Here is a 17,890-nt window from a genome sequence, read left to right on the forward strand (position 1 = left end):
GCATGGAGTTTCCCAATCTGGCACAAGCTCAGTTTCTAGCCTGTCACTCTTGCTCTGTTCAGCCAGACTGAGATCTGACCTGGAATAATAGTAAACATTTACATGGTGCTTATTCAGTCAGCACTGTGATGAGTACCTTTAAAATATTATACAATTTGATCCTCCCAACAAACCTGAGAAGAGGTAGCTACTATTATCAGTCTCATTTTACAGATGAGGAAACTGGGTTAGACTGCCCAGGATCACACAGTCTGGAAGTCCGGGGCCAGACTTGGACTTAGATCTCCTGACTCCAGACCCAGCACTGTATTCACCATGCCACCTACCTGCCTCTAATTTGTGGTGAGCTCCAGAATTCATGTAGAGATTCAAACGGAAACAAAAGGGTTTTCCCCATCAGCCCTTATACACGCTAATTAATTAACATAGTGAATTTCAGAGGAGTTTTGCAATACTTCGGTGGAATAAAGAACCAGAGTCTTTGTCAATTAGGTTCAAATGCTCTGACCTATAAAATCAGCTCCTTCCCTTCCCTCCCCTCCCTTCCCATATAACTGTCTCTAGTCTCCAAGCCTACCTCTCAATGGTCCTGCAGATGGACAGAGACAAGAATATTCCATAGCTCATTCCAAAATAATCCCATTTGAGAGGGACTCTAGAAAGGGAGCTATTCTAAAGGAGAGGGACAGACAGGCCTTTATCGGCACTATCCATGTTTTTATCACCTAGAATATGTCACTGAAGCTGGAGAAAGTAAAATTTATAAAGTCCATGTCTGCCCATCCCATTCCTCTGGGTTTTTTGCTGAGTAGGCTGTAGTCATGTGACCAGACCTAACTTTCCCAGATTAACATTAGCCCTAAAATAAGAGACCCCAGACAACAAGCTGAAAAATGTAGAAATCATTGTTGCTGCCAAGAGTAGAACAGCTGAGTTGAGTTGCATAGTTCACTCCATTATGAATTATAAGTCAACTGGTAGCATGGAGAAAAGATGGTCCCTCGAATTCGATAGAAGACATGAGCCAACTTGTAGAAGAAAGGCAGTGAAGAAGGACAAGCTGTAGGACACAAAGAGATTTTTGTGAATAATCTTCCCCTTCTCATCTTCTTCATCCTTATCTATACTTCCTACCTCCCTTTTAAAATTTCAACCACTATTATTCTTCTCCACTATGATCTATCCGATTAGAGTTTCCCCTTTTACCTACAAAATAATCATTGACAGTCAAAATTATCTCTTAGTTTCAGACCTGGGAAAAACTTTGGAATAAGTGTCAGAGTCTTAAACCTCAAGGAGAACCAGTCCAGATCCTTCAACATCTTCCCCTCAGACACTACTGAGAAACAGAGGCCCCAGACAACAAGCTTTCATAAGAGGCATAAAATAAAGAAGGCAAAGATTTGGCAGGAATGAATGAAAAACTATCCTTAGTTTACCTAAGCACTAGTGAATGCACTGAAAAGGCAAAATGAAGTTATTAAGTACTAAAATGAAAAGAAAAGAGACAGGTAAAAGAACTAGAAGAAAAAGGAAAAACAAGTAAAAATTTTTGAAAGTATATAGCAGTAGGGTGGCTGATTGGCACAGTGGATAGAGCACCAATCCTGGAGTAAGGAGTACCTCAGTTCAAATCCGGCCTCAGACACTTAATAATTACCTAGCTATGTGGCCTTGGGCAAGCATAGCAGTCCAGAATCAAAAGAACATGATACATATTAACAACAACATTTTGAGATGAGCATCTATAGCTCCTCTCTGTTTAGTGATCAAGGACATCCCTGAGACACCTGTTATGGAAAATGCCATCCACATCCAGAGGAAAATCTATGGAGTCTGATTGCAGAGAAAAATATATTGTGTTCACTTTTTCAAACTTCTTTTATATTTTTCGTCCTTCCTCATGGTTTTTCTTCCCCTTAGTTCTAATTCCTCTTTCAATATAACTAATATGTAAATATGTAAACACAATTATAGCAAGCATAACTTTTACTAGACTGTTCACCATCATGGGGGAAAAGAAATGTTAGAAAAAGTGGAACTCATAAACTTGCAAATGAATGAATGTTGAAAACTACCTTTGCATATAATTGGAAAAATAAAATAAAAATAATAAAGGTTAAAAAAAGAAAATAAGAAGTCATAGTAAAATTATTAAACAATTAAATGCAAAAGAATAACAACCTATATAGAGAGCAATGAAAATTAAATTAAAAGGGAGATGGTGAAAATACTGTAAATTTTTATCAATCGAGTTAGTGTTCCCCTTTTCCTATGGGGTCTAGACAACTGCCCTTGGGTCTTCAAGTGAGGAAAGTGAGCAATCATATTTCATCACTCACCTGGATCAAATCTCACCACCAAGAGGCAGAGGATCAAAGCAATCAAGAAGGTCTTCTTTAAGGGCAGAGAAAGGAGATGGTCCACTGCATACTCTAGCAACCAGCGCAGCAACTTCCATAAAGCCAGCAGCTTTCGACAGACGATACCTGAGAAAGGACAGGAAGTTATATTTGGAAGAACTACACTGATCTGATGTCCTAAGCTTGATTCCATGGTGCAATTGCAAGCTAATGGGACTATCATGTGAAGCTCTTAAACTGGCTCTAATGACAATCTCAAAAGTGTAGTTCAGGAGGAAGAAAAAAACAAAACAGAACTTCACATTTTAAGCAAAGATATAATGATTCCATGCCCATATTTCTATAATACCCCAGTTTAGAAGGAAATTTTCTCTATGATTAACACTATTATACATATGAGGACCAGAGAGATTAATTGCATTAAACATTACTTCTATTTTAGGTTCAGCTCTCTTGCTACTATACCAACAGCTGACTCCTAAGGCAATTTATATACCTCCTTCCTTGAGCAAATGAGATAGTGCTATGATGGAGAAAGTATAAACATGGAAGTTAGAAAGACCTGCATTCAAATTCTGGCTTAGACCTGCTGAGTGGCCTTGAGCAAGTCACTTAACATTTTCAGCTTCAGTTTGCTTCTCTCTCTCTCTCTCTCTCCATATATATACATACACACACATATATGTATATATATATATACATATATATGTGTATATATATATATAATATGGAGTTGATAATATATCTCACAGGGTTAAATGAGATATGAAAATAAAATAAAGGCATTTTGAAAACATTAAGGTACTCTATAAATGTTGCTATCAAAACCATTTTGCAGGGGCAGCTAGGTGGCTCAGTGAATAGAAAGAACACTGGTTCTGGAATCAGGAGGTCCTAAGTTCAAATTTGATCCCAAACACTTTAAACTTACTGTGAACCTGGGCAAGTCACTTAAACACTAATGTCTTGCAAAATAAAAAAACAACCAAAAAAAAACCACCCTATTTTGTAAATCTTAAATGTAAATAGCAGCTATGATTTTTTTTTTTTAGGTTTTTGAAAGGCAAATGGGGTTAAGTGGCTTGCCTAAGGCCACACAGTTAGGTAATTATTAGTGTCTGAGGCCATATTTGAACTCAGGTACTCCTGATCCAGGGCTGGTGCTCTATCCACTGCACCACCCAGCCGCCCCCATAATTATTACTTTTAAGGACAACACTCATTTGGATATAGGAATAGAATTGTTTTTTTTTTCTTAATAAGGCTCACTTAAGTCTTACCTCCTTACTTTGGCTTAAAATAATAAAATAACTAAATAGTTCAAAGAGTCAGCTCCTGCTTATTCATCCAGAAAAGGGTGAGCAAAATAAAACAATTGATAATACAAAAAGAATTTATATTAGGTTGGAAATGCAAACATAATAGATCTTTATCATTTTATGTAGAAGCTAGATCTGAGAGATGACAAACTGGAAACAGGGAAACCAATTAGGGACTGTTGTAATAATCCAAGTAAGATACAATCCATCTACAACCTAACATAGTTTTCTTCTTTTTTTTTTAATTAAATTATATTTTCAAAGATTAGCCTTCTTGGTTTTTCTCTTCCCTCCCTTGCCCTTCAAAAAAAAATCAAGAAAACTAAGACCCCTGTAACAAGTATGTATAGTTAAACAAAACAAACTTTCACATTGGCTCTATTTAAAAAATACTCCTAAATCTAAACTCTGAATTCATCACCTCTCTGCCTGAAATTAAGTAGCAAATTTCATCATGAATCCTTAAGAATTCTGGTTGGTCATTTTGTTGATCAGAGATCTCAAATTTTTCTTCTTTTTTTAAAATATATTTTGTTTCAATCAGTCAAAATACTGCTTTTTACTCTCCCATCCCATTCCACATATCCCCATTGAAAGCACAAGAAAAATAAAACCTATTACAAACATGGATAATCAATCAAAACAAATCCTCACTTCAGCCATGTCCTGAAAAATATTTGTTTCAATCAGTACTTTAAGTCCTTTCCCTTTCTTTCAGGACATGTGCAACATGTTTTATCAATAGTCTTCTAGAATCCTGTAAAACCATTATTCTGATAAGAGTTCAGTACAATTGTATTACATCTATATACCATCACTTGTTCCATTCTTTGCTACCTCAGAAAGAACTGTATTTTGATTCACCCTTAGAATTTGTTTTGCTTCCCTCAACTACCCTTCCTCTAATTTCCCCTCTACCCTCCTATCTCTCTGTTGAGTGAAATGTATTTCTGAATCCAAGTATGTCTGTGTGTCCTACCTTCTTTTGATCAGATCAGTTAAGTGAGGTTAAAGGGTCAACCACTCTTTTCCACTCCATTTTCCATTTTTGTATAGATATCTACTTGTGTACCCTGAACATATGGGGAAAATTTTCATAACTTCTCTTTTTCTTTTCCCTTCTTTTTTCATTTTATGTCTTTTCTTAAGACACAACAGTGCAGGGGCAGTTAGGTGGCATAGTAGGGCCTGCATTCAAATTCTGCCTCAGACTTAACAATTACTTAGCTGTGTGATATTGGGCAAGTCACTTAACCCCACTGCCTTGCAAAAACCCCCCACCCCAGAAAACAGACATAACAGTACCACTCCCAGATCTTGTCTAATTAGTCTTCCTCTAAACTTGGATGATGATAGGAACCAGGAGATACATGTATCATCTCTCCACATTTCAATGTAAGCAATTTTACTTTTTTTTTATTTTTCCTCTTCATTCTTGTATTTGAACTTCAAAATTTCTCTACAACTCTGATCTTTTCATTAGGGATACTTGGAAGTCCTCGATTTCATTATAGGTCCCCTTTTGTAATACTCAGTTTCTCTAGGCAAGTTAAGTCTGGGATAAAAGCTCAGGTCCCTTTGCCTTTTAGCATTATATTCTGAATTCTCTGCTTCTTTCTAGTATGGTTAAATCATGTTTGATATTGTCTATGCCTTAGTGGTACTTGAATCCTTTCTTTCCAGGTGCTTGCAGTATTCTTCCATTGACTTGGAAGCTCTGTATTTCAGATATGATGAAGTTTGGGGTTTCTTTTAAGAAGATGAATGGTAAAGAAATGTAGTAAATAGGGAAACAATCTTTACAATAATTCTGACAAAGGACTCATTTCTTTTTTTATTTATTTTTATTAAAGATATTATTTGAGCTTTACAATTTTCCCCCCAATCTTGCTTCCCTCCCCCCCCCCCCCCCCCCCCCCACGGAAAGCATTCTGTCAGTCTTTACTTTGTTTCCATGTTGTACCTTGATCCAAATTGGGTGTGATGTGAGAGAAATCATATCCTTAAAAAAGAGAAGAGAAGTCTAAGAGGTAGTAAGATATCTGTTTTTTCCTAAATTAAAGGGAATAGTCCTTGAACTTTGTTCAAACTCCACGGCTCCTTATCTGGATACAGATGGCACTCTCCTTTGCAGACAGCCCAAAATTGTTCCCGATTGTTGCACTGATGGAATGAGCGAGGCCTTCAAGGTTGAACATCACTCCCATGTTGCTGTTAGGGTGTACAGTGTTTTTCTGGTTCTGCTCATCTCACTCAGCATCAGTTCATGCAAATCCCTCCAGGCTTCCCTGAAATCCTGTCCCTCCTGGTTTCTAATAGAACAGTAATGTTCCATGACATACATATACCACAGTTTGCTAAGCCATTCCCCAATTGAAGGACATTTACTTGATTTCCAACAAAGGACTCATTTCTAAAATATACAGAGAACTGAGTCATATTTTTAAACAAAAAGCCATTCCCCAATTGACAAATGGTCAAAGGATATGCAAAGACAATTTACAGATGAGGAGATCAAAGCAATCCATAGCCATATGAAAAAATGCTCTAAATCAATTATTAGAGAAATGCAAATTAAAGCTTCTCTGAGGTACCACCTCACACCTCTCAGATTGGCCAATATGACCAGAAAGGATAATGATCAATGTTGGAAGGGATGTGGGAAATCTGGGACACTATTACACTGTTGGTGGAGCTGTGAATTCATCCAACCCTCTGGAGAGCTATTTGGAATTATGCCCAAAGGGCAACAAAAATGTGCATATTCTTTGACCCAGAAATACCACTACTGGGTCTATATCCTGAAGAGATGATGAAAAAGGGTAAAAACATTACTTGTACAAAAATATTTATAGCAGCCCTGTTTGTGGTGGCAAAGAATTGGAAATCAAGTAAATGTCCTTCAATTGGGGAATGGCTTAGCAAACTGTGGTATATGTATGTCATGGAACATTACTGTTCTATTAGAAACCAGGAGGGACAGGATTTCAGGGAAGCCTGAGGGATTTGCATGAACTGATGCTGAGTGAGATGAGCAGAACCAGAAATACACTGTGCATTCTTAACAGCAACATGGGGGCGATGATCAACCTTGAAGACCTCGCTCATTCCATCAGTGCAACAAGCAGGCACAATTTTGGGCTGTCTGCAAAGGAGAGTGCCATCTGTATCCAAATAAAGAGATAAAGAGCCATGGAGTTTGAACAAAGTTCAAGGACTAGTCCCTTTAATTTAGAAAAACACAGATATCTTATTGTCTGATTTTGTTACCTCTTAGACTTCTTGTCTCTTCTCTAAGGATATGATTTCTCTCTCATCACACCCAATTTGGATCAAGGTACAACATGGAAATGAAGTAAAGACTGACAGATTGCTTTCTGTGGGGGGGGACTAAGATTGGGGGGGGAATTGTAAAACTCAAATATCTTTAATAAAAACTAATTAAAAAAAGATGAATGGTGAATTCTCTGGTTCTAAAAGATCAGGATAATTTTTTTTTTTAAGATTTCTTGATGTGTGGCTAGGTGGCATAGTAGATAAAGCACTGGCCTTGGAGTCAGGAGTACCTGGGTTCAAATCCGGTCTCAGACACTTAATAATTACCTAGCTATGTGGCCTTGGGCAAGCCACTTAATCCCATTTGCCTTGCAAAATTCTAAAACAACAAAAACAAAAGAAAAAAAGATTTCTTGAAATAAGATACTTAGGTCTTTTTTTTTTGATAATGGTGTCAGATCATCTAATGATTTTTTTTCCATCCAATGATTATTAAGCCTTTTTTCTCTCCAGCTTTTTTGCTATGAAATACTTTATTGTCAGACTTGTGACTTTAATTTTGTTGCTGTTGTTTTCTCATGGAGTCATTGCCTTCAATTTGGTCCAAATGAATTTTCAGAAAATTTGTTGCTTGGATAAGATTTTGTACCACTTGTGCCAAACTTAATTCCCTTTCTAATTCCAAAGATCTTTTTTGTTTTCCCTTAAGTGCTCTTATTCAACTAATAATTTTTAACTCCCTGAACTCTGCAAGTTCCTGATTTGGATCTGGATCTGGGTAAAAGTAGATAGACTGCTGCTGAAAAAACTACCCCTCTCAGCCAGCTGGAAAACTCTAGTGGTTCAGTGGCAGAATTGTAGGTTCTCCTTTAATCTGGGATTCCCATCCTGGTTATTCTTCTTTATTTTGTGCTAGATGTGACAAGTACAACCTCACTTTAAACTTGGGCTCTGAGCCACATAATGCTTGCTGCTGGTGGCTTCTGAACTTTCTTTCTCTATAAAGAGTTTAGAGCCTCCCCACCTGGGAATACCATGACCCTGAAAAAGGTCTCCTTCTCAGAATCTGTAGCCCAGGATTGCCATTTGTCTCCTGTCCCCATGGGACTGGTTGCATTTCATTGCATTGCATATACATTAGTTCTGGTTGCCCCAGTCCACAACTTCTCCCTGGTTCTTGGAGAGCTCTACCTGCTGTGTGTTCCTAATCTGATCCCATGGCCTGGTCTGAAGATGTCCCTGTTGGTCTCTCTGACCTAGTCTGGACAAATATGGATTTCTGGACAAATGTGAATGTTTCTGGATTTCCCCACCAGGATCTCCCATCTGGTACAAGTTCTAGATTTGTTTAGAAGAATTTTGTGGAGACCTGTATTACTTCCTACCTCTCAGATCTTGATTCTACTCCTACCAGTAGATATAGTTTACAGGAATTTCTGTAACCAAAAAACTTGTCAGCATGTGGTCAATATGTTGTAAAAAGCCTCTCCTAATTTAACTTGTCTAGATCTTGGGCATTAGACGTACACCTATAACTGGCTATAACCAGAGAACCCAATTATCTAAACCAAACACTAAAGCTGATCTAACAGAAATAACCCTTATGAACATCTAACTCTTCTATTCTATTCTTTTGCTCTCCAACATAATATATTTTCCTATATTCTGGTCTGTTTAGTAAACCAACTACTAGGAGAAAGCATCCTAAGTGGAGTAGAGTTATCCTTCCAGAAGTAACACCCACTGCTCACAGTATTTCAGTACTATGATTTCATTCTAGTTGACAAATCAGTCTTTTGTTTAAGTTTCTGGAAATCAGGACCTATTTTATCTAAATTTTGTATGTCCACAACAATGTTCAATTTAGCCCAAATCTTTCATTTTGCAACTTCCACCAATTTGTTCTTATTCTGCCCTCAAGAGCCAAGCAAAACATATCTATTCTTTCTTCCATAAGACAGCCATAATAATAGCAACAATAATAGCATTTCTATAGGGCTTTAGGGTCTGCAAAGTGCTTTACATTTATTATCTGCATCCACCAGGTCTTTTTGTTCAGACTAAACCTGGCATTTATTCTCAAGCACTCATGGATATCAGAACAATGTTCTAAATATCTGTAGAGGTTTACTTCCCTAGTGGATTTAGAAGGATGCTGTAATGTCCTACCTCCCTGGTCCTCCTTCTTTAAGTCTGGTTCTTTGGTTTCCTCAAGGTTCTCCTCTTGTTGCTGCCTTGCTGAATAGATGGCCTGAGCAGCAGCCCGTCGCTGTTCCTCCTCTGCACAGAGTCCAGCTATATCCTCTGCATCTGTCCAACAGTGCAGGGGCAACAGCACCCGAAACAGATGAAGTTCAAATATAGCCCCATATTCTGGCAGATCTTGATTGGCTGGGTTTCTCAACCAATTGCTGGCCACCTCCAGGATCGCCTGGGGTTCTTTTACTTTGCTGTATAAAAGAATGCTACAATCCCCAACCCCAACAGAGAACAATGTCAACCATTCATTATTCATATTCCTCTTCTCTTAGCTCCCAACCTCCTTTCATATGAAATGCTAGGACATATTTAAAATACCCCCTCACACTTCCTCCATTCCTCTATCTATTGTGTTTCAGGGTCTAGAGATTCAGGGATCAAAAACATGGAAGGATATGGTCTACAAATGAACCTCACTGCAGGCATCAGACCCTTTTGTTTCTAGGGTGTATCTTTGAACTGCCAATAGTAACTTACCACAGTTCCAGAATTTGGGGGGGCAGATGTTCTGGGACCTGATAATACTGCAGAAGCCAAGAGAGAACTTCTCGCCATCGATCCATCTCTGCCAGGGCCTGGATCCCCACCACACACAGGAAGCACTTCAGGTCCTCGCTATGGTGATCAGAGTTTTAAAGTAAAGGCTACCATTTCCACCTCTCCCTTGCCTTCCCCCCTCCATCCTCAACCTCAGATGCTCTTACCCTCCTAGCTAAATTCACTATCATAATCACTGTAACCATTCATTAGATGCATTTCACAAGTGCACTAATTAACCTCAGCATTTATGGAATGCTTCTCTCAGGAGCTGAAAATTATTGAATATTCTTGAAGGACTGAGATACACTAAAGTAAAGTGCTTCCCCACCAAGTTTGTACAGGTGATAATCAGGTTAAAATGAAAAGTAGGCATTAGGAGATGAGAATAATATTAATAATAGAAGTCAGCATTTATACAAGTTAAGCACTTAAATATTAACTCATTTGATCCTCACAACATTCCTGTGAGGTAGAGATTATTGTTATCCACATTTTACAAATGTGCAAACTGAGGCAATTGAGATTAGGTGACTTTAAGGTTAAGTGAGGTTAAGTGTCCAGTCAAGGTCACAAAGCCAGTAAGTATCTAAGGAAGAATTTGAACTTAGGTCTATCCTGACTCCTAATTCTTGAGTTCACCTACCAAATTACCATAAAAGGACAGCCTGCAAGGTAACTGTAGAAGGGGGTAAAGCCTATTTATCTAGACCAGAAGGGGTTCAGAGAAGGAATATATTATTGTTAACTGTGGTATAGAAATAAACCTATAATCTATACACACATATATAATCATGTTATATATACAACCATACATACATACATGTTGTACACATATATATACAGGACTGAGAAATCTTTATCTTTTTTAATGTCTTTTTAATAGTATTTTATTTTTTCCCAATTACATGTAGTTTTCAACATTCATTTCTGTTAAAATTTTCTCCCTCCTTTCCTCCCCCCCTCTCCAAGACAGCAAGTCATACATTTGTTTAAATATCAATTCATGAAACTACTTCCTTCTCTCCTGAAAAGGAAATAGCTATGTCAACAGGAGCTGAACATTCTAGATTTTTAATTTAGCTTTCTGGAAAAATCTAAAGAAACACATTGCTCTTAAATGGCCAGAAGTTTCTTATGGCGATGGTGAGGCAGAATCAGACTAGATAGTTGAGAAGAAGCATATCTCAGGCCCTCTGCTACCATTGGAAGTATGAGGCACTGGGCCAAGGGAAGTAGTTATAGGGAGAGGTTCTTACTGTAAACTTTAACCTGATAGGTACACTTCCCTTACCATCCACCACCCTGAATGCTACTCTTGACTACAATTCCATCATAAACTTAGAGCATGTCTTCTTGTAAAAAATGACTAATATGCTTTACATAATTGCACATGTTTAATCTATATCTAATTGCTTACCACCTATTGGGGGGAGGAGGGCTCAAGAGGGAGAAATAGAAATTGAAACTCAAACTCTAAATAAAAATGGTTTTTAAAAAACTGTTTAAAAGAGGCTAGGTATTAGAAAAATAAGTAAATAAACTCAGAGCAAGAGTCTTCTGTTGAGAAAGCAGGAAAAAATATACAACTGCTAAAACTGTAAAAAATTAAGACAGCTTTAAAGTGGCAACACAATGAATGAAAAAAAATCACTTTTTTTTCAGAGTAAGTTAAAAAACAGAGGCAGCTAGGTGGTGCAGTGGATAGTGCATTGGCCCTGGAGTCAGGAGGACCTGAGTTCAAATTTGACCTCAGACACTTAAAAATTACCTAGTTGTGTTCCCTTGGGCAAGTCATTTAACCTTATTGCTTTACAAAAAAACAAAAAAAAAAGCATACCGGTCCTTTTTTTTTTTTTAACAATTAACTGCTAAAGGATAGGGTCTCCTGTACTATCCATTGACATTGTTTTTTTAGGGTGTTTTAACTATCTTACCACAAGTGTCTTATAATTTTGCTTTTCATCTATGTATCCCAATGGCTAGAATGATGACTTGTGTAGAGTAAATGATTAAAAAATGTTTGTTTAATTAATCCTTGTGGAATATTCAAGTATGAGGAGTAGAGAATTTATGTGATGAATCCAAACAAAATTTGTCACTTTTTAAAAAAATATTAACAGAGGGGGCAGCTAGATGGCATAGTGGATAGAGCAAGGCCCTGAAGTCAGGAGTACCTGAGTTCAAATTTGATCTCAATAATTACCTAGCTGTGTGGTCTTGGGCAAGCCACTTAACCCCACTCCCTTGTAAAAACCTAAAAAAAAAAATTAAGAGAAAAAGGTAGCTGACGTCTTCAAATTAAGCTTTTCTAAGGCTAAAAAAAGAGATGTCCTAATTTCTTTTTAATCCCATACCTATCAGTAAAAATTTCTGAGCACTCCAATATGTATATTCATATACTATTGTACTAATAGTTATGTTCAATATAATTGATGTAATATTAAATATTATAGAATTTATTTCAAAGGTATAATGAAACATTATAAAATTGACAAAAATGGAAATGATAAAGATGAAATAATATGTGATCCCAGAGTTAATAAAGCGGCACTAAAGTTTATCGAGTGGCGGGAGGGAGTGATGTAATCAGACCTGGGTTTTAGGAATATAAATTTGACGGCTGTCTGAAAAATGGACAGATAGAAGAAAGAGTCGGGGCAGGAGGACGGAAATCAATGGCCGAGGCAAAAAGCGATGGGGTGGGTAAAAGGGATGAGGCGAAGGTAGACTAGAGAAGACGAATAGGACATAGAAGGTTCAGGAAAACAAAGAGTCAAGGCTGATGCAGATGTGGTGGAAATATGGGAGTTCATGAGAGAGATGGTTTTTAGGAAATGATAATAAATAATAAGTAAAAGATAATAAATAAGAAAATAAAAGATAATAAATACGGAAATAAAAGATAATAAATAAGGAAATAAAAGATAATAAATAAGGAAATAAAAGATAATGAATAAGAAAATAAAAGATAATAAATAAGGAAATAAAAGATAATGAATAAGAAAATAAAAGATAATAAATAAGGAAATAAAAGATAATGAATAAGAAAATAAAAGATAATAAATAAGGAAATGAAAGATAATAAATAAGAAAATAAAAGATAATAAATAAGGAAATAAAAGATAATAAATAAGGAAATAAAAGATAATGAATAAGGAAATAAAAGATAATAAATAAGAAAATAAAAGATAATAAATAAGGAAATAAAAGATAATTTTAAAATAAGGTAGTGAGCTCCGTGCCGCAGACTACACGGCCGGCTGTGAAAGGGCAGCGGGCGGGTCTGATCGCGGCCAGGGACGCGCGGAGGGGTCCAAGCCAGCGGCCCGGGCTTCGGCCTCGGGGGCGGCGCGGGCTCCGGCCTCGGGGGCGGCGCGGGCTCCGGCCTCGGGGGCGGCGCGGGCTCCGGCCTCGGGGGCGGCGCGGGCTCCGGCCTCGGGGGCGGCGCGGGCTCCGGCCTCGGGGGCGGCGCGGGCTCCGGCCTCGGGGGCGGCGCGGGCTCCGGCCTCGGGGGCGGCGCGGGCTCCGGCCTCGGGGGCGGCGCGGGGCGCGCGGGGCCTCCTTTTTCTCCGTCTCTTCCGCACCACAACTAAGGCCCGGCCGGGGCGCCCCGCCCCCGACCTCGTACCTGTCCTCCGGGTCGCCGGCGCGCAGCATCGCGCAGCCGCGCTGGCACGTCTCCAGGCACGCCCCGAAGTCCCGGTGAAGCACCAGGTAGTCGGCCGCCTCTTCCAGCAGGCCCAGGAGCGGCCGGGGCGGCGGCGCCGAGGCCGCGGGCTCGCTGCACCTGGGCCAGGCCGCGGGGCCCCGGGCCCGGCTCTTCATGCTCCGTTTCGGCCGGGGGCTGCCTGGGAAGGGGAGACAGTCCATCTAGGCGCCGCCCCGGCCCGCGGCGGAGGGAGCCCCAACCTCCCCGGGGAGGCGGCTCCGGCTCCCCTCCCCGAGGCCACCCCGGGTACCTCGGGCTCGGCAACGGCTCCGCGCCGCCGCGCATCCGGCAGGGCCCGAGCCCGGGGCCCCGAAAGCTCACCTCCGCCTCCTGCAGAGAGGAGGGGCCCCTCAGCCCTCCGCGGACATCTTGGTCGGCCTTCCCGATAGGCACCTGGGCGGCTAGGGAAGCAGAGGCCTCTGGGAATTGTAGTCTGCTCGGGCTCCGAGCTGGAGCGCTGCCTGGGGAAGGACAACTACAACGTCCAGCGTTCCGAGCCCCAAGGAACCTGAGCCGCCGCTGGGGAGGCGCATGGTTGGACCGCTTTCCTCAGCCCGCCTGGAAATTGCTGTCCCGATAAAGGAATTACAGTTACCAAACGGTGCGTGTCCTTGGACTCAGCCGTAGCATTACCCCAAAAGAGAACCAAGAAAAAGGAAAATGAGCTCTGTGTAGAAAAATATTTAGTAGCCCTTTTTTGTGGTGGCAAAGAATTAGAAAGTGGGCGGATGCCCGTTCATTAGGGGAGAGCCGAGAATTTGGCTCTAAGAAGTGACATAGCAGGATAATTCTAGAGAAACCTGGGAAGACATGCAAGAACTGATGCAAAAGGGGTGGATAAGGGGCGCAGGGAATAGGGCACCGGCCCTGGAGTCAGGAGGACCTGAGTTCAAATTCGACCTCAGACACTTAATAATGACCTAGCTGTGTGGCCTTGGGCAAGCCACTTAACCCCATTTGCCTTGCAAAAACCTAAAAAAACAAAACAAAACTATTGCATGGCTATTCCAAAGGACATGATGAAAAATGCTTCTTGAAAATGAAAAAAAAGGGGGGAATGAAAAAATTTCCCAGAGAAAGAACTGATTGGTTCTTTCAAATCAAAGAATACTTTTTTTTAACTTTATTTTTTTCTGGATTTTTGTGGGGGGTTTTGAATTGTTTTTGTTTTGTTTTTTTTTTTGCAAAATGACTTCTATGGAAATATTTTACGTGACTCCACACATAATCTATATCAAGTTGCTTGCCTTCTCTAAGAGGGGGAAAGGAGGGAGAGAATATGGAACTCAAAAGTGTTTTTTAAAGAACTTAAAAAATTTTTGTTTACATGTAATTGAGAAAAATAAAAATTAAATGTAAAAGAAAAATGTGCCGATCCTGGAGTCAAGATCAGAGTTGGAATCTTCCTGACCGTGGGTCTATTGCTTAACTTCTCAATACTCCAAACAGTACTCCATTACTAAGTTGTGAAAGAAAATTGCCATAACACATCACTGAAGCCAATAAAAACATAGATTCCAGTCAACACAAACAAACAAAAATCTGGTTATACTCTTGTTACTATAGCTTCTAAGAAATCCAGGCATTTGCTCTTAACAGGTTTGGGAGTAAGTTCCTTGTTAGTAATTTATCACCCTTGAATCTCATGGATATGACCAGATACTGAGAAAGAGAGAATGTGTGAAGTTTAATAGAAATAAAATTTAACTCAGTAAATGAGTGGGATAAAGTCTGAGATTTCTTCAGTAGAATATTATAGATTGGAGAATAGTTAACTATGTGTTCCTCCACCCTTGACAAAGCAACCTCTGGGCTATTGGTGAAGAATTAACTATGACCCCACCCTATCTGTTGAAGTCTGGATGACCTTTCAATCCCTGGTGCTGAAGAGATAATCTGGTTTCAGTTTGAATTTCATGCTCTTTTCCCTAGATTAGTCCATTCCTCATTAATGAGGGTGGGTCAGGGGGAGCAGGAATTGAGTTAGGATAAATGTGACTCTTGGGCCTTTTGCTTTTGCCTTAATCTCTGTAACTGATTGTGGCCCTTCCTTGAGAAATAAATTTCTCTTCATACCTTGAGGGATCTCCGAAATTTATTTAAGTGGAATTTGTCCCACAGGTAAACAATTATTAGGAGTCAATAATGTTCAGACTATTGTGTAGGCATTAGAGATATAGAAACAAAACAAAAAAACCCAACAGCAACAGTCCCTATCCTCAGGGAGTTCACACACCATTAAAGGCATACAAACATGTATCCATATAATTAAATACAAAGTAATTTGAGTGAGGGAAGAACTCACATCTATATTGGTTACGAAAACCCTCACTAAAGAGGGAATGATCTGAACCCTTTAAAAAAATTTAGAATTATGAAAGGCAAGAAGACTGAGAAGGGAGTAAACTTGAAGTAGAGCAAAGGATTGGAGGAAAAGATGGATTACAAAATGAAGCTGATAGTCCAGTTGAGTTAGAATGTTGAGTGAGTTAAGAGGAATTATGTGTAATCAAATTGGAATGGAAGATTGGAGTCAGTTTGTGCTGAAACTTTAATGCCTTATTAAAGATTTTGTATTTTACCCTAGAAGATTAATGAATTAAATATTAAGTAAGGAACTGCTAAAGGTTTTTGAGCAGGGAAATTACTTGGTCAGACCCATAGGAAGATGAATTGTATTACTATATTAGTTGGAGGGAGAAAAGACTGGAAACTGTATAAAGGTAGTTCAGATGAGAGGTGATGAGTCTAAACAGAAGTGGTGGTTATTTAAGCCAAGAGATTGTGGCTGATTTTTAAAGATTTAGGGATTTAGACATAGAAAACAGAAGGTTTTTGCAAGGTAATGGGGTTAAGTGGCTTGCCCAAGGCCACACAGCTAGGTAATTATTAAGTGTCTGAAGTCAAATTTGAACTCAGGTACTCCTGACTCCAGGGCCAGTGCTCTATCCACTGCACCATTTAGCTACCCCTGAAAACAGAAGATTTTTAAGGTCACTGAAGAGACAATGAATTTGCACGCTCTCTGGGATGTTAAAACCTGCACAGGATTTTATAGTAGTAAATTACAAATATACAGGTTAAGACTCCTAGAAAAGCAGTAATCATGTTAAGGATAGGCTAGGTGAAGTTTGAGTGAGAAAGGGGCTGGGGAGAGAGATAAACAACCCCAGTCACGTGGCATGGGGGCCCATGGTCAACCACCAAGATCTAACATGGGAGCACATGGCCTAGGAAGGAAATGTAGATGTCCTACAGGATCAGAAGATAGAATCAAGAAGAAGAAGAGCCCAAAAGCTTTAGCCGGTGCTTCCTATTAAATGCTCTTCTGTAGTAGAGTGGACAAGGGGTGGCATTTGGGGGAGTGTCTTAACACCTTGGGTCAGATATCTTCCAATGGCAAGCTATGTACCAAGACGCTAGACCCCCAAGTTCAACAAGTTTCTAGTCACACCATCCTCTATGGCCAGGGTTAGATGAAGGGGGGAAATGAGGGACAAGATACAAAACAATAGGGTCAAGGGAAGACTGGATACAATCAACAGGGAGTCAGTTTATATCTCAGGAACAAACAGCACTCCACAATTAAGATTTTCACAGCATTAAACCTACATTCACAATTCTCTGTATCAAAATAACTGATGGAGTAGACATGCTGGAGGTAAAATCAATAAGACCTGGAAGTTGTTGGATAGGGGGAAGGGGAAGGTAGAAAGAAGTGCTGGGGAAAATTTCAGTGTTTCAGAATGGGATGACTGGGAGGATGGCGATACCCTCAAAAGAGATGAAGTTTATAGGAGTGGTAGATTTAAGGAGATGGTAAATTCTGCTTTAGACTTAGGACACCTGGTCAGAAAGGACTTGTAGTTAATGTGAGACCAAAGAACAGGAGAGAGATTAAGGCTAATTATATAAACATGGCAGTCATCTACACAAGGAAGATAAGTAAACATAGGGAAATGCTTAGATTTCAATTTATATATTGATATTCTCTTAAATATCTTTTTTTTTTAAGATTTTTCAAGGCAATGGGGTTAAGTGGCTTGCCCAAGGCCACACAGCTAGGTAATTATTAAGTGTCCAAGGCTGGATTTGAACTCAGGTACTCCTGACTCCAAGGCCAGTGCTCTATCCACTGCGCCACCTAGCTGCACCTCTCTTAAATATCTTAACTGCAAGGTTTGTTTTTTCTAATCTCCCATGACCTATTCCTTTCTCCACCTCAACTACATACGGAGTATGAGTAAATGAATGTAAGTAAATTGAATGAATGAGTAAATAAATTTAAAAGCATTTATTAAGTTCATGTACTTGTTATTGAGTTAATTCAGTAATTTTTGACTATCTGTGGCCCCATTTTCTTGGCAAAGATATTAGAGTGGTTAGCCATGTCCTTCTCTGTATTCTTAAATTTTTACCATGAG

At 39.5% G+C, this 17,890-nt stretch overlaps 1 protein-coding gene across 2 annotated transcripts; it reads right to left on the reverse strand.

Moving 5' to 3' along the window:
• Positions 1 to 887: 887 nt before the first annotated feature.
• PEX26 (peroxisomal biogenesis factor 26) lies at positions 888 to 13,989 on the reverse strand. Of its 2 annotated transcripts, XM_074194937.1 has the most exons (6): positions 13,788 to 13,989; positions 13,386 to 13,605; positions 9,695 to 9,832; positions 9,128 to 9,423; positions 2,343 to 2,489; positions 888 to 1,060 (listed from the first exon to the last, which is right to left on the reverse strand). In XM_074194937.1, exons 2-6 carry the CDS (start codon positions 13,580 to 13,582, stop codon positions 957 to 959), a joined length of 882 nt encoding a protein of 293 aa, XP_074051038.1. In that variant the 5' UTR covers positions 13,583 to 13,605; positions 13,788 to 13,989; the 3' UTR covers positions 888 to 956. The 2 variants fall into 2 exon arrangements, with proteins under 2 accessions (XP_074051038.1, XP_074051037.1); XM_074194936.1 differs by lacking the exon at positions 13,788 to 13,989 and having other exon boundaries at positions 13,386 to 13,667.
• Positions 13,990 to 17,890: the final 3,901 nt, after the last annotated feature.

This window comes from Macrotis lagotis, chromosome 7, assembly GCF_037893015.1.
Source record: "Macrotis lagotis isolate mMagLag1 chromosome 7, bilby.v1.9.chrom.fasta, whole genome shotgun sequence".
In the NCBI taxonomy this organism is placed as follows: Eukaryota; Metazoa; Chordata; class Mammalia; order Peramelemorphia; family Peramelidae; genus Macrotis; species Macrotis lagotis.

Coding starts and splice junctions, on each gene's coding strand:
- PEX26 (XM_074194936.1), bottom strand. CDS start 13,627: ATGGACTGTCTCCCCTTCCCAGGCAGCCCCCGGCCGAAACGGAGCATG. Junction 9,424..9,694: donor CCCCAAATTCTGGAACTGTG/GTAAGTTACTAT, acceptor TGGGGATTGTAG/CATTCTTTTATACAGCAAAG. Junction 1,061..2,342: donor GGTGGTGAGATTTGATCCAG/GTGAGTGATGAA, acceptor TGTGTCCTACAG/CTTGTCCTTCTTCACTGCCT.